At 35.9% G+C, this 21,414-nt stretch overlaps 1 protein-coding gene across 4 annotated transcripts in view; it reads right to left on the bottom strand.

Annotated features, from left to right (window-relative positions):
- USF3 (upstream transcription factor family member 3) overlaps positions 1 to 21,414 on the bottom strand; it is a 59,332-nt gene that overhangs the window by 19,618 nt on the left and 18,300 nt on the right. The window contains exons 2-6 of one of the 4 annotated variants that reach the window (XM_045850803.1): positions 9,270 to 9,394; positions 7,834 to 7,898; positions 6,064 to 6,092; positions 5,662 to 5,730; positions 4,086 to 4,168 (exon numbers count right to left, since the gene is read on the bottom strand). Coding sequence is in view for 3 of the 4 variants with exons in the window: in XM_045850800.1 (XP_045706756.1) it covers positions 4,086 to 4,168; positions 6,064 to 6,092; positions 7,834 to 7,880 (159 nt within the window). In the remaining variant the exon portion in view is untranslated. The remainder of the gene's footprint in view (positions 1 to 4,085; positions 4,169 to 5,661; positions 5,731 to 6,063; positions 6,093 to 7,833; positions 7,899 to 9,269; positions 9,395 to 21,414) is intronic. The other 3 variants (XM_045850800.1, XM_045850799.1, XM_045850802.1) reach the window with 3 other exon arrangements.

Raw genomic sequence — 21,414 nt, forward strand, 5'->3', positions numbered from 1 at the left:
TATTTACTAAGCAGCTACTATACACTGAGATATGGAGGAAGCAAAACAGTCAGAAGACAAAGTAGCTGCCCTTAAGTTTGCTACTGTGCTAAAAGAAAGAGAAAGTATGTTTTTAAAAAGACTAAAAAACACATTTATACAAGATTAAGTACCAATGTGTAGGGGAGAATGAAAAGAAACTGAAGAGTAAGACCTTCCCAAGAGACAGTGTTGGGAAACAAGCCAAGCTGATCTGGTCTCCCAAGGTCTGGAAAGATTCAAGACTAGGAAGCTCCAGCTACTGCAGAAGGTGGGGTGAGAGGTAAGGGGTTAAAACTGAGGGGACTTATGGAAAGATTCTTCTGATGCAGGAATAAGAACCAACCCCTCCCACCCCCCCAACCCCACACACTCTAGGCAGCTGGATGACTTCCCTTTTCTGTCCCAACCACAGAAGACAAGTTTATTTTCTGTGAAATGTAACCAGAGAATTTCAGACCTGGGGACTGGCACAGAAGTAAACAAGGATGAGGCTCCTCAGTGAAAATGAGTGAAAGAAAACCCTGCCTCCTAAAGCATGAGAACCTTGAGCACTCACTTCCCTGACCCTGCTTCTAGGATAATGGCAACTAGCCTCATACTCTTCCCATCATTCCCACTCCTAGGTATAGGGCTGAATGATTCTGTTCTGGAAAATTTAATCATCATCATCATCATCATCATCACCACCACCACTAACCACAAAACAAAAAAAGCTACAAATACTGATATTTTTGAGTTTCACAACACTAGTTCACCACCTAATCGCTCAACAGTTAGGGACACCAACAGACAAATCCAGTCATCAGCTTTTTAATGCCTCATTGTCAAATATGAAAAAACAACTAAGTATCACTAAACATTTCAGGAAAGTCTCCAAAAAGAAAGATAAAACATGGAGACAAATCAGAAGAAACAAAGTTAACACAGGAAATAGAAGAAAACTTTTAAAAATACCCTGTAACATTCTCACAGATGAAATGATATTGTATCCATGAAACAAACAGGTGGCATGAAAAGAAACAAAAAGAGTAAGAAAAAAGAATCTCAGAAATTAAAAATATGAGAGGAAATTAAAAACAGAAGAGTTGGAGAAGACCAAACAACTGAGATTGAAAAGGAAGGGTAGATGGTTCCAGAAATAAAGTCTCAAAGGAAAAAAAGGGAAAATGGAAATTAAGTGGTACATTTGACCATGTAGAAACTGTACTAAGAAACTGTTGGAAGTGTGGGAAAAATTAAAGAGAGGTATACAGAAAATGAAACAAATGAAGAACATTGAGGCAATTATTAATTCCAAAAAGCCAAAAGTTACATGTAAAATGAAACATAATATAGTATACTCCTTGGCTCAACCATAAACCATATCTAGACTATCTTAACAACATAAAAACTGAATGCCAATTTAATCAAAAGTTGTAGTACAATTGTACTGGGAGGATTAGACAAGATGAAGCCAAGGGAAAAGCATAATAGGAAGTCAATATATAATATACAAAAAGGAAAGTAAGATACAGTAATGCAAGCATGTCATTTTGAAATGTAAAAGTAATGCCAGAAGAAGCAGTTCAGAATGATTGCCTCTAAGAAGCTGTATTAGAATTGTATTAGACAGGAGACTAATGTTGGATGTTTTAAGCTATGTGTACATATTAATTTAATAGCAAATATAATTGCATTAAACAGTGTCACCCAATACATTTAATACAAATTTTTTTAAAAAGAAAATCCATTAGAAAAATGGATCAAACACTAGGATAGGCACTACATAAAAAGAAGATATACAAATATCCAATTAGAATGTTTTAAAAATTAGTTGTCAAACTAGTTTAAAACCTCTTTAGATACAGGGAAATGATAAGAAAAACCATGAGACAGCCCTGGCTGGTGTGGCTCAGTGGATTGAGTGCAGGCCTGCAAACCAAAAGATTCCTGGTTTGATTCCCACTCAGAGCACATGCCTGGGTTTCGGGCCAGGTCCCCAGTAGGGGACACACAAGAGGCAACCACACACTGATGTTTCTCTCCCTCTTTTTCTCCCTCCATCCCCCATCTCAAAAAACAAACAAACAAACAAACAAACAAACAAACAAACAAAAACATGAGACAGTCCTGGCTGGTGTGGCTTAGTTGGTTGGAGCATTGTCCTAAACCGAAAAGTGGCAGGTTCAATACCCTGTTGGAGTGTGTGAGGGAGGCAACTGATTGATGCCTCTCTCTTGCATCAATGTTTCTCTCTCTCTCCCTCCCTCTCTCTTTAAAAGTAATGAAAAAATATCCTCAGGTGAGGATATTAAAAAAACAAACATGACACACTATAATACAAAAAATAATTTTAAAAAGGCTAACATATTGTAATATCCCATTACAGTCAAGTACTATATAATCATTTAAATGTTAGGAGAACACATGAGGAAAGGTATCTACAATCAAGTCTACTGGGTACAACTGAGTGAAAATACAAAGCAGGTTATGAAACTACAAAGACATATTCATAAAGCAATGTCTAAAGAAATGAGTAACAATACTTTTAATGGTGATTATAACTTCGGAGTGGGGTGGCAATTTATTTTTTAAAATTTTTATTCCCTCTACATTGTTTCCATTTTTTGTTTGATTTTGTTCTGTTTTCAGTGAGCACACTTTATCCTCATCATCAGAAGAAACAAAACACTATCTTCCTTAGGGGAAACTGTCAGCTTTAATAAGCTCAGATTTTAGTGTAGGTTGATAGGGCATAGAAAAGAAAATAAAGAAGAGGTCCTTAGAAGGGTCTAGGTAAGAATTTAAGATAGTAAAGAACATGACTGGCAGAAAATAAAAGAAATGCCTCGTAAATACAGCTGCACACATATAAATGTAATTGTGGGACTGAGTAATTCAAGATCTAAAGATCTAGAAATTATACGGTCCATTTGATCATGTAAAAAACTACTAGAAGACTGCTGGGAGTATGGAAAGAAGCACAACTATGTAGAAAATTATTCAAGTTAAAAATTATGAGGTAATTATTAACTCAAAAAAACTATTAATGACAAGGAACAAAAATAATTATTCTGAATAGCCATCATAAACAAATCAACAAACAATAAATGCTGGAAAGGTTGTAGAGAAAAAGGAATCCTAGTGCACTGTTGGTGGGAATGCAGACTGGGGCAGCCACTGTGGAAAACAGTATGGAATTTCCTCAGAAAACTAAAAGTGGAATTGCCTTTTGACCCAGCAATTCTACTGCTGGGATTATACTCTAAGAACCCTGAAACACGAATTCAAAAGAATCTATGCACCCCATATTCACAGCAGCACAATTTATAATAGCCAAGTACTGCAAGCAGCCTAGGTGCCCATCAGTATGAGTGGCTCAAAAGACTGTGGTACATTTGCACAATGGAATACTAAGCAGCAGAAAGAAAGAAGGAGCAACAGCTCCTTTGCAACAGCATGGCTAGAACTGGAGGGCATTATGCTAAGTGAAGTAAGCCAGGTGGTAAAAGACAAATACCATATGATCTCACCTATAAGTGGAACCTAATCAACAAAACAAACAAGCAAGCAAAATATAACCAGAGACACTGAAATAAAGAACAAACTGACAGTTACCAGCGGGGATGGGGGAGGGAAATAATGGGGTAAAGAAGGGAAAGGGTTGTCAAAGATCATGTATAAAAGACCCATGGACAAAGCCAAAGGTGGGCAGGATTGAGGGTGGGAGGTGGGGGTGGGTGGGGCAGGGGAAAGTAGTGGTGGGAAAATGGAGACAACTGTATTCAAACAATTTAAAAAATGATAAAAAAAAGAAATATATGCATAAAGTTATCTTTACCTCATAAATGATATACACATCCTTCAAAAAATCACTAGCTGAAAAAGAGCTTTATATATGTCAAGAAAAATAAAGGGTAAAGGTACTATTTTATTTTAAATAGCTTTGTTTTTAATTCATTGAGTGAATTTTTTTAAAGTTTAAATAAATTATTTTAATTTAAAAAAAATAATCATTCTGAGCCTAGAAACAACAGGGAATTATCTGTTCACAAGTTATGAATAACAATGAGTGAGCTTCTTACCTGCTTCAGTGCAGGGGAACATGGGATCAGCTCTCCTATTCTGTTAATCCCAGCATTGATTTTTTTCTTCCTATGCCTCTCCACTAGAGAGGGGAAAAAATCCATTTATCAAACCTACAGCCAAATTGCTTCATTCTCCCTAGGTAAAGAAATTTTAGGCAAAGAAAAACCTAAGAAAATCTCATCAAATAGGATCTACTGAAGACCAACTATAATAAGATTTCAAAGAACGTCATACTTTATAACGTAACTAGAGTTACAGAAATTGATATAAGCAATACTTTTATTTGCACTTTAAAGAATGGGATCTATAATAAGTAAACTCAAATTATAAATAAATTGCTAATATTGCATTACTGTTAGGCCATTATCATATTATATTTCAAGTAATTATTAGAGAGTTTAATAACCAAATTTCAAGAACTCACTAATAAATTAGCTAAGTACTAGAAAGTTGCCTCTTTATAGCACATGGGCTAATGAGACTTTTCCAGACAGACTAAAGAACCTTGAAATACCTTTTAGGATGACTAGAGTACATTTGTGGAATAGAAACAGCTATTAGTTATAACTTAAAATAGACAAGAAAAGACTGTGGCTTGGTTTTTCCCAAGGGGTCTGGGCTATTTACTTTGGCCATGTAGGATTTTTTTTTTCATCCAAGAAACTGGATAACTGACAACTTCTCAATGAACTAAGAAATGTTCCAGGCTTATATGCTACGACTTTAAAAGATGTATAGAAGGCTCAAGAGGATATAAGAGATGACCTAAACAATTTATATAAGACATTGTTAGTAGAAATATTAGTCTTGGCTATTTTCTTTTAAAAAGTTTTGCTAAACCTTAACAAAGGATTCCAGTGCTTCTAAAGGAATGGTCTTTCAAATTGTAGCATAGGTAGGTCTTGCTTTGCAAAATATATACTTTTTGCTTCATAATCTAGCAGTAAGAACTTCTTTTTCAATGACATCTAATCATTCTCAATAAATTAATATTAGGAAATATTTAAGGCACCATGTGACAGTGAGTCCAATAAAACATTCAGGTCATATATTCAAAAAAGATTAGATTTAACCCATATGGCAAAAAAAAAAAAAAAAAAACCCAAAACACAAAGCAATAGTATTTGTTTTTATCTAGGAGCAAATTTTTTAATGTGTAGAGGTAAAAAAAAATGTAGACTCTTTACCCACAGTGATAAAGGGAAATTCAAAGGCAGAAACTCCCTTCTGGGGAAGAGCAATATGCTACAAGTGTTCAACACATCTCTCCATAGATAAAATTTTCCCAGGGTCCTTTCCTTAGGGAAAGGAATATATATATCATTTATAATATAGATAGTAGAAATTATCTTCTAATTTTTTTTTAGATCTCAGCGAAGTTCCTGATGGAAAATAAATGTTATAAAATGCACCAAGTTGTGAACTACGCACAATTATGTCTATAAATGTTCATCTGGTTTTGGCCTATAATTTTGATGTTCACGACAAAATTAAATATTTATTTTCTACATTTCTTCCTATAATAATTGAGGACTCCGCAACTTAATTTAAGACTGTTCACATTTTAAGTACCTTTAAGATCTACAGCCTGCTGCTCATGTCTTCCCTATTCCTCTAGGCAGCCAGCCCCCTCTGGGATTTCTGCAAAGACACATACTGTTCATTCTATTTAGGAAAAGTATATCTGAAATCACTTAAAACACTAAAATCACTCAGTGGGTGAAATCACTTAAAACTCTAGCTCCAGGGGTATATTAATCCTTAAATTATCTAAATAGACAGTAAATCCAAAGATGATAAGCAAACAATATAAGCTGCAGAGGTGTTTTGTCAACTACAAACAATAAAGAAATACTTTCCCTAAAACAAATGAATAATGATTCTGTACTTATAGCATAAAGTTTATAATCAACTATAGTATAATTTTATTTTGAATACAAAAATGTTTACAAACAAAATTTAAATTGTTTCTACCTGCATTGTGTGTCTCCCGGTTTTTCTTTCTGAAACAAAAAGTATAGATAAAAGGAACATGAAAATAATAGAAAAACATTTTCAACACTTTGTATTTTGAGAACCATAAAAATAAATTTTATGCCTTTGTATTTGTTGCATCAATAAGAAATCATCTGAAAAAAATTTTCTTAACATATATTATGGTATGAAAACTTAACTGCAGATACATCAATATAAATTTTGAATCCACAGTTTCTGCAAGTAACTACAATTCCCTATTCTTCTATACCCACAAGCCATTGGTAAAGAAATAAATCAATCACTGAAAACTATTTGAAAATATAATTAAGGAGCTAGTCAACTGTCAAATTGATGTGCCAAGTAGATGAGTCATTGGTTGGGAAGTAAATCAATCACTGAAAACTTTATTTGAAAAATGTAATTAATGAGCTTGTGAATTTTCAAAGTGATATGCCAAGTAGGTGACTTCTAATATCTGTTTGCCTTGGCACCCAGGCCAAGGTGGGAGTGGCTGTGTAAAGGAAACAAGCAACAATAGAGAGGAACCTAAAAATCCCCAGGGAGGGAAGTATGGCAACCAGCAGAACCCATGCACTGACAATTGGCATTTTAGCCATCTTGAGGAGTTAGTTATATACCTTAAGTTATACAAACTCTTAACTTTTCTATTGTTTTTTTAATATACTTTTTTTCTTTTATTGATTCTAGAGTGTGGGAAGGGAGGGAGAAAGGGAGGGAGAAAGGGAGGGAGAAAGAGAGGGAGAGTAACATTGATGTGAGAGAGAAAATGCATGCACCCTAAATGGGGACCAAACTCACAACCCAGGCATATGCCCTGACCAGGGATTGAACCCAAAACTTGTTGGTTTGCAGGATGATGCCTAACCAACTGAGCCACACCAGCCCAGGACAATCTCTTAAATTTTCTTTTTTCTTTTTATAGTGTGTGATTTTTTAAAGATTTTATTTTTTTTTTTAGAGGGGAAGGGAGGGAGAAAAAGAGGGAGAGAAACATCGATGTGCAAGAGAAACATTGACTAGTTGCCTCTCACACCCCCCAACTGGGAACCTGGTAGCAACCCAGGCTTGTGCCCTGACTGGGCATTGAACTGGTGATCCTTTGGTTCTCAGGCCAGTGTGCTCAACCCACTGAGCCACACCAGCCAAGGCCTTAAATTTTCTTAAAAGCTAATCTACTAAAAACATTGATTTTCCCTTTCAGGTACCATTACTCAATACATTAACATTCTTGAGGAGCTATGTAGTAGGAAAAGAGAATAGTGATCTTAATATTAATGGAGACATTGACCATGTAATTCTAAGCAGAAACACTGGCCAAACACTGCTAGAAATCCAGAAGGAGGGTAATACAAAGAACACAAATAATACTGTACTGATGTACATGTTCACATTAATGGTTTCTAATACAACAAAATGTCTAGTCAAGTTGACTTCAGCCTATGTGTACTTAGGACCTACAAAGACTAACACTGTATGCAAATAAAATGTTCAAAAGAAACTAAACATTTAGAATAGATTTGGTATTGTACTTGTTACACTGCTGGCAAAATAAGGAAGACAGGAAATTTTAACTATGTACCTCTTTCCATAAACCTATTTCTCATTATCTACACACATTTTTGAAGAGTAATGGTTTTCTTAGGCACCCAAATAAAAGTTCCCTATGACTACCTATTTAACAAAGTAGGGATTAATTCTGCTTCTTGTCTTCTGAAACTATATTATTTTTGAACTGTGGCTACATACCTGTGCTGCTTTTTTGTAGGAGTCTCACTCTCTGTCATTTCTGGCATGGTTACAGTGACAGGAACCTACAAGCCATAAAAAGACACACCAGAAAGTTTAAAATCATTCTACTATCTCAGAGAAATTGGTTAATAGCAATTTGGTTCAAATACCAAATGCTAAAAACAATAACTATGACATCATGAAAAAAGCACTAGATTAAATGTTGGGGATAGAAAAAGATGTAAGAAAACAGGGCAAAAATATTGTATCTAGCAGACAGAGAACATGGTGAAAGTCAAATGTGAGGTATAGTCAGAAAGTGCTTGAGAAGATTGATGTAGAGAAAGTCTGTTATAGGCTTTGAAGTCAAGAAAAGCTTAAAGGGAATGTGGATTTGAGCAAGACCTGGAAAGACAGGTAAAACATACTTGAGCAGGGAGAGTATGTCCTTTGTTCATGATACAAAATTTAAACTAGGAACAATGGACTCTCTCTCTGAACACAGAAAAAACAAAAGTGAAAAGGAGACAAACATGTAATATTCCACACAGGGAAGCAAGCATTCATTCATTCATTCATTCACTCATTTGCTAGACCTCATTCATTTCAAATAGCTGGAAGTCTTACATTATCATTTGAGAATCATTAAATCTCAGTATGAGTATAAAAATTTTATTTACATTTAAAATATCATGACAGTGAAGAATGTATGTACTATAAGGAAATATACACATGTGCCAAAATAGCCTGAAAACAAACACATTAAAATAGTAATCATAGTTACATAAGGCCAACAATATTAGAGGTGGTTTCATTCTTTTCTGACTTTCAAATATTCTGTAGTAAAGACTTAAACGCTTTTAAATCTCAGGGGTTGACAACCTTTCAAAACAGTCTGTCAAGTTGAGCTACACAGGAGGACGTGCAGGTGTGACTCCCCATTTTCTCTCTGAGAGAAAGAAGGCAGCAAGAAAGAAGAAAACACAAATGTCAAATCTGGTTCTGCCATTTCCTAGCTGTGAGGTCTTGGGCAAGTTACATAACCTCTCGGAACCTTAGATGTTTCATCTGCAAAATGGATCATAATCATAGTAATTAGATCATTGGGTTATTTCATGAAAGGAATGAAAGAACGGAATGCTGGGAGAGCACAACAGCGTGGTGCCTAGCAGTAAGAAGAATTCAGTAAATGCTATCATGAATATTAATGAGGTATTTCAGGTTAAGGCTTTAGCCTTGAGAAGGAGCTAGAATGGTCCTGGCAAACAAGCAGAAGTGAAGGCAGGGACAGTGATGATGGGAAGTGCTGACAGTAGCAGCCTGAGGAGAAATGTGTGCTTAAGGCCCATTTCTAACAGTTTATTCCACCTTCTTCCGAACACTTGCAAAGGTACATACCTACCTAAAAGCATCACGCTCACAATGTGGGACATGTAAGTAAATAAATCGGTCACCTTTCTCACCCAAGGGCTTGCAGAATTTCTTCACTTTTGATTCCTAGCTTCCAACGCCTCTAGTTTCTGATCCAAATCTATCATCTTCTGCCAGAAGATGGTCTATAAGTTATGCTTTCTTCTTACTACACAAGAGAAAAATCAGTAAATGTTCATAGCAGCAAGTAAAACAAGAAATGGCACATAGGCAGATTTTTGCCTGCAAAATAATGAATGTACCGTATTTTGCCATGTATAATGCACTCCTGTGTATAGTGTGCACCCATGTTTTTGGCCCAAACTTTCAGGAAAAAAATCTTTCATTTAAATTTTTTAGTTTAACTTTCCATTTTTTGTATTTAGATAATTATTTTATTGTATTATAAAGGAACTTTAGCATTTATTTTTGAACATATTATGGTACAAAAAATTTTACATATAAATAATTATAAAACAGAAGAATAGATACAAGGTATTTCAGGTACTACCCATGTATAATATGCATCCTTATTTTTCCCTAAAAAATCTGGGCAAAAAAAGTACATGTTATACACAGCAAAATACGGTTAGTTCATTTCAAGTCACTTTCCCATGGCTTACCCATGCTCCATCCCCACAAAGACTGTAGTACTGCAGCTGTGGGATGGTTGGTCCTCAAGTGGTTCCTTTCTCTTAGGCATGCTCACTATCCCTTAAGTTCCCAGTGTCCTCCACCTAGCTCTTACACTAAGATCTGTCCTTAGTTTTAAAATTATCTTTCCTTCAATCTCTTACTCCCCCCACCCTCCTTGTCAGAATGACTGAAAACTTAGTCAAGGACCTTCCACTAAGGCAGTGACACTAGGAAGACCGTTCTCAGACCTGTGCACTGCATGAGCTCTGTAAACTAAAATTAATTTTAGGCTATAATAATGAATTAAAAGCATTTATTTGAGCAAAAAGAGCTGAGGCCCAGGAGACAGATTCAGGTAGCAACCTGAATTGTGTGCCACCAAAACAAAGGGGAGGCTGTTTTTTACAGCAAAGGTCCCCACTGGGTTCCAAAACAGGTCCATTTTAGGTAAATGAAGCATCCAAATTATGCAGTTCTGATTGGACAGGGCAGGTTTCAGTCCAATGGTAGAAAGACTAACCCAGGATTTCCCTGCAGTGCATAGTATGAAGCAGAGTTCAGGTCTGAGGTTCTTCCCAGTATAGAGTACATGAGGAGCCCCTGTCAGCAAATGGCTACTAGACTCTTATTGTCCATAAAATGTGGGCCTTGGTAGACCACGGGGAGTCCATTTTAGCAGATAAATCCCTTCTCCAGGTTCACATCAAATGAATCTTTTCTCTCAGGGTGTACAGCTTTAAAAATGTATAGATTTGGGGGCTTCATCCCAGACAAATGAGAAGCATTTATTGAGTAGGGCCCAGGAATCTGTATTTTCAACAAGGTTTCTGGGTGATTTTTCTTTTCATCTCCCACCCCCCCTTCTTCATCACCTCCTTTTACTTTTTCCCCTTCTTCCCTTCCTCCTTCCCTTCCTTCCTTCTTTTTGAGCAAAAGTGTTTGAGAAACTTAGTTCCATCCTAGGGCAATGTTTCCTAAATGTCCCTGATAAGAATTATCAGAAGGTACTATTTAAAAACACAAATAAATTCTCAACCCATCCCAGACCAAATGAACTAGCCTTTAAGCAAGGAATTTCAATCTCTAAAGGAGGGGTCTGAAATTTATTAAGTGCCCCAGGTGATTCTTATAAGGAAAATTTGGAAGCAGGCAAATATCTTTAATTGGTGAAATTTCTGGCACTAATATCCTATTGTAGGAAAAATTATTTGGGATGTGGCATGACAGTTGACCACATAATATTATCTATAAACCTGTGAAGTTAAATTTGCCTCAGACCCATGAGTCAACATTTGGTCATTAGCATCAAGTTTTGTTAGGTAGAAGTTAGAAAATGTAGGAGAAGGAGGACCTGGAAGGGGGTCCATAGTGCTTACAGAAAAAGCTCATAAATAACTTTGATTAACTGCTTCCAAGCTAAGTATCTATTTTTATACCAGGATGACAAGAGGTGGTCTGGAGCAAGTAAAGATCTGAGTTAACACACGTCCACCCATACCTACACTAAGGAAGTAAGTATGCACCACCTTTCCTGCCAAATGAATATGTAACTTCTTCACCCCACCCGCAAGCTAGGTAAATCCTCAGGACAAAGAGACCCAAAGTCTATGCCTCTCTTGCCCACTTTGCCTAGGCCCTTCCTCTTCCCTGAGAATGTATTACTTATAAACTCTGCCTTTATACTAATCAGCTTGCGGATCTTTAATTCTTTACTGAATTGGCAAGAACTGAGCCTTCCACAACAGTTCCAGTTGTTCCCCTCAAGCACTTTTGAAAGTTTGCAGATTCATGTTACAATTAAGAAACATGAAGTAAAAGTTCTACATTTCCTAAACACCTAGGATCTTAAAAGTAAATGACACCAGAGGCCTATCACATGAGGAAATGCATTCATTGCACTGTGGTGAAAACTGCTTCAACTGAAAAAGTTATACAACTGCAAATTAAAAAACATCCAGTTTACTAAATATCACTATAAATACCCATTTCAAACCACATTTTAACCAATTTAATTACATCTAATTCAATGCAAAGTTATTTCCATTTGCAAATTCTCCTCATATTAAAGTTGCATTCTTGACATTAGAAAACATTTATTGGAATAAGGAACTATATAATATTTGTAACTATATAAATCTTTGTCCACTCACTTATTAATTAATCTTCTAATAACAAAGTGACACTTCTCATACAATATTTATATAACTACATACAAACATACCCTTGAAAATACAGCTGGCAAACCCAAGGCCCGAGGCCCAATTCCGGCCCTCTACCTTGTTTTATCCGGCCCGGCACCTTGTTTCTATCCAGCAGCAGTGCTGAGCTCTAACTTAACTATTAAGGAATAGTTACATTTCTACAGTCCTAAAATTACATTCGGCCCTTTGAAGGCAACCATGAGGCTGATGTGGCCCCTAGTGAAAATGAGTTTGACACCCCTGCTTGAAAATATTTAAAGTGCTGTGGACAAAAAGAAGAGGCTCTGTAATCAATCTAAGTGAAAGAACGTATAAAGTGTGATCTGATTATAAATGCCTAACAGGATAGGTCACGTACCTGGCTGTACCCCTGGCCTATAAAAGGTTTATCTTTGCCTTAAGCAAGCCCTGTCCATTGTTCTTGTGAATCCAGGTTAATAAACCTTTGAAATGCCAAGAGTAATCCTCTTTTCCAGACTCCTCTGAAGAGTAACCAAACTAAAGGGAGAACAGAATCTTAACCCTATGGTAATCCAATCAGAGATCCCCCTGCTTTGCTTTCTTTCACCTTCCTATAATGTTCTGATGTTCCCATCTTAATTCCAAATGTATACAAGAAACTGCAAAAATGTCACTCTCCAAAGCACTTGAGATCTTGCTTCCCGGTACGTCCTCAGTTTGGCTCAAATAACCTCACAAACATTCTATACAGGTTTGGACATTCTTACATTAACATTGCCATGATTTTCTTTTTAAAAAAAGCTTCAAAATGGATCCCAGCTGGTGTGGCTCAGTGGATTGAACACCGGCCTGAGAACCAAATGGTCGCTGGTTTGATTTCCAGTCAGGGCACAGGCCTAGGTTACAGGCCAGGTCCCAAGTATGGGGCATGGGAAAGTCAACCACACATTGATGTTTCTTTCCTTCTCTTCCTCCCACCCTTCCCCTGTCTAAATATAAATAAATAAAATCTTAAAAAACAACAACAACTTCAAAACATTACATTAGTAATTACATGAATTATTTTTCATGGTAAGAAAGGATTATTTCTGAAATTAGTCAAATCCAATGGTTCTCAAAGTGTGGCCTTCAGTTCACATACACTAAAATCACATCTTTTAGCCCTGGCTGGTGTGCTGTAGTGGATTGTGTGCTGGCCTGCAAACCAAAAGGTTGCAAGTTCGATTTCCAGTCAGGGCATATGCCTGGGCTGCAGGCCAGGTTCCCTAGTTGGAGGCTTAGGAGATGCAACCAATTGATTTATCTCTTGCACATTGATCTTTCTTTCCCTGTCTTTCCCCACCCTTTCTCCTCTCTCTGAGAAGTAAATAAATAAAATTTTTAAGAAAATAAAAAGTCAAGTTTAAAAAAAATCACATCTTTCAACATTTTTTCCTTTTGAGGTAAAACTTACACTTAATAAAATGCCCTCAGAACTTTTTCTCCCTCAGAACTTTATAATGCATTAATTGAAAGTTCTATTTTGTCAAGCTCTCACTCTGCAGAACACTTTTAAAATTCATCCAGTAGTTTGTAATTTTTTATTATTGAGTAGGAATATGTAACATTGTGTCGATTTAAGTTTGTTTACTTATTTTTCTGTTGATGGGCATCTGGACTGTTTTCATGTTTTGGCTATTATGAATGAAGCTGCTATCCATGAACATTCTTGTACATGTAAGTCTTTTTGTGGATGTAGTCTTTCATTTCTCTTGGGTAAATACCTAGGATTAGAACTGCTTATCAGATACCTGCAGTTCCATGCCTAGGTATTTACCCAAGAGAAACAAAAGACTATATCCACAAAAACACTTACACAAGAATATTTAACACACTTTCCTCAGAGTAAAAGGAACATTTTACACTCCCACCCACAATGTAGGAGACTTCTGCTTGCTCCATAGCCTCGCTAACACTGGGTTTTCTCAGCCTATTAACTTTAGCCATTCTGGTGGGTATATGGTGTATAGTTTAATTTTCATTTCCTGATGGCTAATAATACTCCTTTTTTATGTGTATTTCAAGTACATTTGTAGAGCTGCTTCTGTCTGCTCATAACTTTTGTCAAATTTTTAATTAGATTATTTTTTATAGTTGATTTCTAGAAAGTCTTTATATATTCTGAGTTATATCTTCTGGATAACTATCCTTTGTTTGAAATATATTTTGCAAATATTTCCTCTTATTATGTGGCCTGCCTATGCATTTTCTTAATTGTGTCTTTTGGTAAACAAACATTCTTGATAAAGTATAACTTACCAATTTTCTTTTATTATTATTCCTTTTGGCATCCTCACCAAAAACCCATTAGCCATCCCCAAGATATTCTCCTATGATTGCTTCTAGAAAGCATATAATTGATTAATAATTGTCATATTTAGGTCAATAATACATATTATTTATGGCATGAGGGAAGAGTCAGAGTTCTTCTTTTTCATATGGGTGTTCCAACACTATTATAGTTCCAACACTATAGTGTTGGAAGTTGTTCCAACACTATTTGTTGAATATATTTTCTTTCCTTAACAGTATCTTTAATAAAAACCAAATGATCATATTAAGTGTGGTTCCATTTCTAGGCTTACTATTCTGTTGCTCTCTATTCTGATCTATCCTTATGCTATTACCACACAGTCTTGACTAAGTATATGTTTAAAATACACATTCCCGTACCCCACCACAGACTTAATGAATCATATTCACAGCAGGGAGGGGTCCAGGAATATGCACTTCTAACAAGCTTCCTAGTTGATTTTTACGTACCCTCAAGTTTGGAAGTATTATATTACTTTAATACTCCTACTTCTAAAATTGATACAAATCAATGAGCTCACAAAATTAAGGTCACATAGAAAGAGCAGTGAACTTGGAATTAGGAAACCTGAGTTTTATTTCTAGCTTTGCTACTCAATAGCTAAATATCATTTTATTTACCATAACTTAGGACCTAAGTTTCTTCACATGTAAAACAAGAGAACAGCACTCGAGTCAATCATTCAGGTATGAATTGAATACCACACTGCGTGGCAATGGCAGATGTAAAGATGAATAAGGCAAGTCTGCCCTCAAGAAGAATACAGTCAGGGTTCCAAAAGAACTTGCAGCAATGGAAGTATCTGTATCTGTGCTACCCATATGGTCACCACAAGTCATTTGTGGCTATTAAGTGCTTGAAATGTGGCTAGTGAGGCCATGAAATTAAATTTTTACTTTTATATAATTTTAAATAATTTAAATGGAATAGCTTCACGTGGCTAGTGGCTGCTATATTGGTGAACACAGGGAATGAAAAAAATGAGTAGAAAGATGAATAAAAAATGAGTTCATGAATGTCAGTTCCTGGTATTGACACTGTCCTAGAGCTACATAAGATGTCACCTGTGAGGGAGGTTGGGTGAAGTGTACATGGACTCTTTGTACTGTGTTTTAACATCTTTTGAGTCTATAATTATTTCGTAGTAAGTTTTTTAAAAGTGAATTTAAAACTTGGTAAGCGCTACTTCAAAGATTTATTAATAAAATGCTACATGAGAACAAAGCATCAAGCATGTTTCTTATGGAACCAAAAAGGCTAGGACTTGGAGAATGTGTAGGATTTTGCCAGGCAGAAGTGGAGAAGAAAAGGATTTATGAGGTAGAAGGAAAAGCAACTGCACGAGCAGTGCAGTGAAATATAAAAAAGCCTTGTGAGTCTGAGGATTGCACCAGCAATATCCGAAACATGGCTGGGAGGGAAAGGAGGAAGTGAGGGCAGTAAAAGAACTTGTATCAGATGGTCAAGGAATTTTCTGTGTTCAATGAATGTGTTCAGATTTTATCTTAAAGATCAGGGGTTCTTCAATAGCAGTCCACAGACTAGCATTGTTCTGTAACAAAGTCCCTCCAGTCTATAGTAAAAAAAAATGAAGTAAATAATTTTTCATTGATATATAGCTTACATACAGTAAGTCACTAACTTATTAGGCTCACTGCTCAATAAATTTTTATATCTGAATACACACCCATGTAACAACCACCACTTGGCTCAAGATATGAAACATTACTGGCATCTCAAAAGGCTCTCCTGAGGTCCCTGCCACTTAATCTCCTGAAGTTTCATTTAAAAATATGAATTCAAAGAATAACATATATTTCAAAAAAACACATACAAATGACCAACAAGTATATGAAAAGATGCTCAACATAATTAATCATTAAGGAAATGAGATCTCACCTCACACCTGTTAAACTATTACCAAACAGTCAAAGTGTTAGAGAGAATACGGAGAAAAGGGAATATGTTGGTGGGAATGTAAATTGGTATAGCCAATATGGAAATCAGTATGGAGGTTCCTCAAACAATTAAAAAGAGAACTATCATATGATCCAGTAATCACACTTCTGGGTATACCCAAAGGAAATAAATCACTGTCTCAAAGAGATATCTGTTCTCCCACTCATTGCACCATCATCCACAGTAGCCAAGATATAGAAACAACCTAAGTGTCCACTGACAGATGTATGGATAAAAAATATATTCTATAACAATGGATCAACAGTATGAAATATTATTCAGCCTTTAAAAAAAGGAAATCCTGACACCTATGACAACATCAATCAGCCTGAAGGATATTATGCTAAGTGAAAAAAGTCAGGTGCAGAAAGACAAATATTTCATGATCTCACTTATATGTGGAAAATGAAAAAGTCAAACTCATAGTAACAGAGGTTAGAACAGTGGTTACCAGGGGTTAGGAAGTGGGAGAAATGGGGCAACATTGGTCAAAGAATACAAACACTCATTTATAAGATAAATAAGTTTTGCAGATCTAATGTAAATGCAGCATGGTGCCTGTAGTTAATAATAAGATAATGTATATTTGAAATTTGCTAAGAGAGAGCTTAAGCATTCTCACCACAAAAGGTAACTGTGTGAGGTTATGGATGAGTTACTTAGCTTGATTATGGGAAGCATTTCACAATATATACATATATCAAATCATCATGCTATAAACCTTAAATATATACAGTTTTTATTTGTCAGTCATACCTCAATACAGCTGGAAAAATATATGTATTATTGAAAAGTGTGTGTTTGTCTCGTACATTGCTGGAGGAAATGTAAAATGGTGTGTCACTCTGGAAAACAGTTCAGCAATTCCTCAAAATATTAAACACTGAGTTCCTGTATGGTCCAGAAATTCCACCTAAATACACACCCAAGGTAACTGAAAGCACATGTTCACTCAAAAATGTGTATGTGAACACTTGCAGCATCAATAATCATAATAGCCGAAGAGTTGAAACAAGTCAAATCTCCATCAAATGATGAATGATAAATAAAATGTGGTATATCCACACAATGGAATATTATTTTTTTAAAGATTTTATTTATTTATTTCCAGGCAGAGGAGAAGGGAAGGAGAAAGAGAGGGAGAGAAACATCAGTGTGTGGTTGCCTCTCGCACACCCCTTACTGGGGGCCCAGCCTGCAACCCAGGCATGTGCCCTGACTAGGAACTAAACCAGTGACCATTTGGTTTGCAGGTGTGCACTCAATCCACTGAGTCACACCAGCCAGGGCTTGAATATTATTCAGCAATAAAAAGACATGAAGTAGCTCTGGCTGGCGTAGCTCAGTGGATTGAGCGTGAGCTGCGAACCAAAGTGTCGCAGGTTCGATTCCCAGCCAGGGTACATGCCTGGGTTGCAGGCTATAACCCCCAGCAACCGCACATTGATGTTTCTCTCTCTCTCTATCTTCCTCCCTTCCCTCTCTAAAAATAAATAAATAAAATCTTAAAACAAAAAAAGACATGAAGTACTGATACATGCTACAGCATGGGTAATCCTTGAAAACATGTTAAGTGAAAGAAATCTGACACAAAAGCCACATATTATATTATTCCATTCATATGAAATGTCCAGAACAGGCTGATCCATAGAGACAGAAAGTAGATTAGTCCTTACCTGGGGCTGAGGAGGATGGAGAATGACTGCTAATGGTGGGGAAGAGGGTGTGAGGGTCTTTTTGGGATGATGAAATGTCCTAAAATTAGATTATGATGATGGTTGTACAACTCCCCAGATATACTAAAAACTTTAAATATATACTTTAAATGGGTAAACTTTATGGTATATGAATTATATTTCAAACAGGCTATTAAAAAAAAAAAAAACCTTTGATAGAAGTCTCATCAGGTAATTTGAAATTCTCTACCCAGTCATCTTTTTCATCAGTTTATACATCTGCTTTCTTTCAGCATATAATTTTAAAATTTTATTTAGTTACCAACCATCCCCAATTTCCCTAATACAGAGACAATGTGAAGGCACCAAAAATAAGTACTGACATTCATGTATGAGAAAACATGAATGCTCAAGGGCAAACTGTGTTTTCTTCTCATCAAGAAGCAAATTAGTGGTAAAGATTAATTTAAATAGTGACTTTAAATACAATGAAAAACCTAATCTTATAAAATTTTCAAGTTAGAATTAAAGTATCTTAACTGAAAATAACTTATGGCATATTGCTTAAACATTATTTGTCTATATTTGAGGAAAGAAGACCTTTCAATCTTTATATTTCATTCTGTTTGGATGCTGTTTAATGCATTCCTATGTGTTTTATAACTATGTAAAATGTTTTATGGGCCCTGACTGGTGTGGCTCGGTGGGTTGGGCGTCGTCCACACACCAAAAGGTCACCGAGTTGATTCCTGGTCAGGGCTCACGTCTAAATGCAGGCAAGGCTCCCAGGAGGGGGCCTGCAAGAGGCAACCAATAGATGTTTCTCTCTCTCCCTCCCCGTCTCTAAAAATATATAAATAACATATTTAAAATATATATTTAATGGAATGGCTATGTAGATATGCAGTTCTTAAATGTGTTCTATTTCTTTATGTAAGATCTCTAGTAAATTCTTAGTCTTCTCCAATCAAAATGACTTACCCTACTAAACTAGAATATGATCAACAAAAATTATAACACAACAAAGCTTAAATCCCCAGTCTGGGTTACAAACGTTATACCACCAATCCATTTTACACTCACAAAAAGATCTCTACTTATTTTATCACCATACTTTGTTTTTTCCTTACAATAAAAGTAATATATGCCTAGAAACCAAAACAAGGCATAAAAAAAATTAAAACTTTCAATCATCACTCAACAGGAATCCACATGAATCAATATTAACATTCTTACGGATTTCCTTGGGGATTTTTTTCTACTTCTACACACATCTGATTTTTTACCATTGTTAGACCACAAGCAACACTGTATTCTATTTTTATTAAAGGTGGCATTTTTCCATGTCACTAAATATTCAAAATTGTGATTATAACATTTATGCTTAATATCTTAGACATACGAGGCCTGTCCAAAAGGTATCCAGCCACATAATATGAAAAATAGAAACATTTATTATAGAAGATATAAGATACAAGAAAAATTGTACACAGGACAATGACTCCTCAGCCCCCTTCAAAGTAGGCAGCTTGGGACCTCACACAGTTCTTCCAATAATCACATCAGCCGCCCCATCGGATTTTCCTGAATCTCACCGACAGTCTGAAATCTCTTCCTTTTCAGAAACGATTTTAGTTTTGGGAAAAGCCAGAAGTCATGGGGCACCAAATCTGTGCTACAGGGGGTCTGAGTCACCTGGGTGATTTGATGTTTCAGCAAAAGACTGGACAAGACATGATACATGAACAGGCACATGTTGTGATGAACCTGCAATTACCAGTTGCCTGTAGCTACGGCCTCCTGAATCACTCAAATAGTTTCCACAGAAGAATGTTCAAGCTTAATGCAAAATGTGATGCAGATTCATTGCTCTACTCACTCAGTCATTTCGAATGGGATGGTCACACAGTACACCATACACAGGCTCACTCAATGGTGTCTACTGCCCCCACTTGACTAGTGCAGTGAAGTCATTACTGTGCATGCATGTGCATTCCAGTCCGCTGTCCTTGGCTGCCAGGTTACATCAATGTTGCACAAACCAGTCTCTTTATATTAACAATGGCTGGATTTTGGGGGGACAGACCTCGTATATATACTAATTTCTATCATCTTCTTTAGTGGTTTAGATATTGTTGCTCTTTGTATTTTCCTTCAGGAGCTACTACCTGCATTTACCTTCTCCAGTATTTTATGTTAATAATCCTGCACCCAGAATGTCCTATTACCTGGTCTACCTGGTTCAACTCATTAAATCTTGACATACAATTATCTGTATTACAGTTCAGGGATAGTACAGGGATGTTTTTACCACCCAAAGGAATCCCTCCTCTATGTATGTGGTTTCAGCAGCTGCTTTCCATCTTGGTGGGAACTTGAGAAGTTGTTTATGAGTGTGCTGTGTTGTCTTCTGTTTTGTGTAACTGTTATCAGTTCTAATCTCTTTTGTCATTAAAAAAATCTTACATCCTTTAACAATATCTGTTGGCTCCTTCCTGTCAATGTGTCTCAATTATGATTGATGCAATCAATCATGGAGGTTCATAATGCCAACCAAGAAATACTATGACTTATACAAGAATACAAAATAATGAAATCCTGCTACTGGAGTTTCCACTATGATGTTGAGTCTAACTATATCTTAAGAATAAGAAATAAGCCAAAAGCATAGTTTTCTGAATAGTTTAAATTTTTATTTTTAAACTATACACATAATATGTTTATATAAAAATTATTTTTGACATGAATTGATATATAGCATTATATTTGGTTCAGGTGCACATTATGATTTGATATCTGTATATATATATGTGAAATGATTAACCACAATAAGTCTACTTAACACCCATCAACACACAAATACCTTGAAATGAAAATTTTTAATATCTACTCTCTTAGTAACTTTCAAATATATAGTACAGTATTATTTAGAATAGTTTTTGAAGAGTACAGAAATGTTTAAATTTAAATGGAAAAAGTTACTTAGCTCTTCAACCACACTCTTCAGGACTAACCACTGTGAAGAGTTTGGCATTTGTTAGACCTTTTACTTGTGCTTGCCCATGTAAACTATAAATACTTCTGGGTCAGAAATTATATTGTAACTAAACTCAAAGAGAACTCCATGCTTCAAACTCAGGGGGGTCCAACCCACAGCCCCCGGGCCACATGCACATTCATGCAGGGCTATGAATGTGGCCCAACACAAAATCATAAATTTACTTAAAACCTTTTTTTGTTCATTAGTTTTTACTAGTGTTTGTGTATTTAATGTGTGGCCCAAGATAACTCTTCTTTTTCCATTGTGGCCTAGAGATGCCAAAAGGTTGGACATCCCTGCAAGAGTAAAGCAAGTCAAATATATGGTGTCAAAAGAAGATCTGATTTTGGGTGGTAGATACAT

This window comes from Phyllostomus hastatus, unplaced genomic scaffold (assembly GCF_019186645.2).
Source record: "Phyllostomus hastatus isolate PE091 unplaced genomic scaffold, TTU_PhHast_1.1 phas_contig_86, whole genome shotgun sequence".
NCBI classification, from domain to species: Eukaryota; Metazoa; Chordata; class Mammalia; order Chiroptera; family Phyllostomidae; genus Phyllostomus; species Phyllostomus hastatus.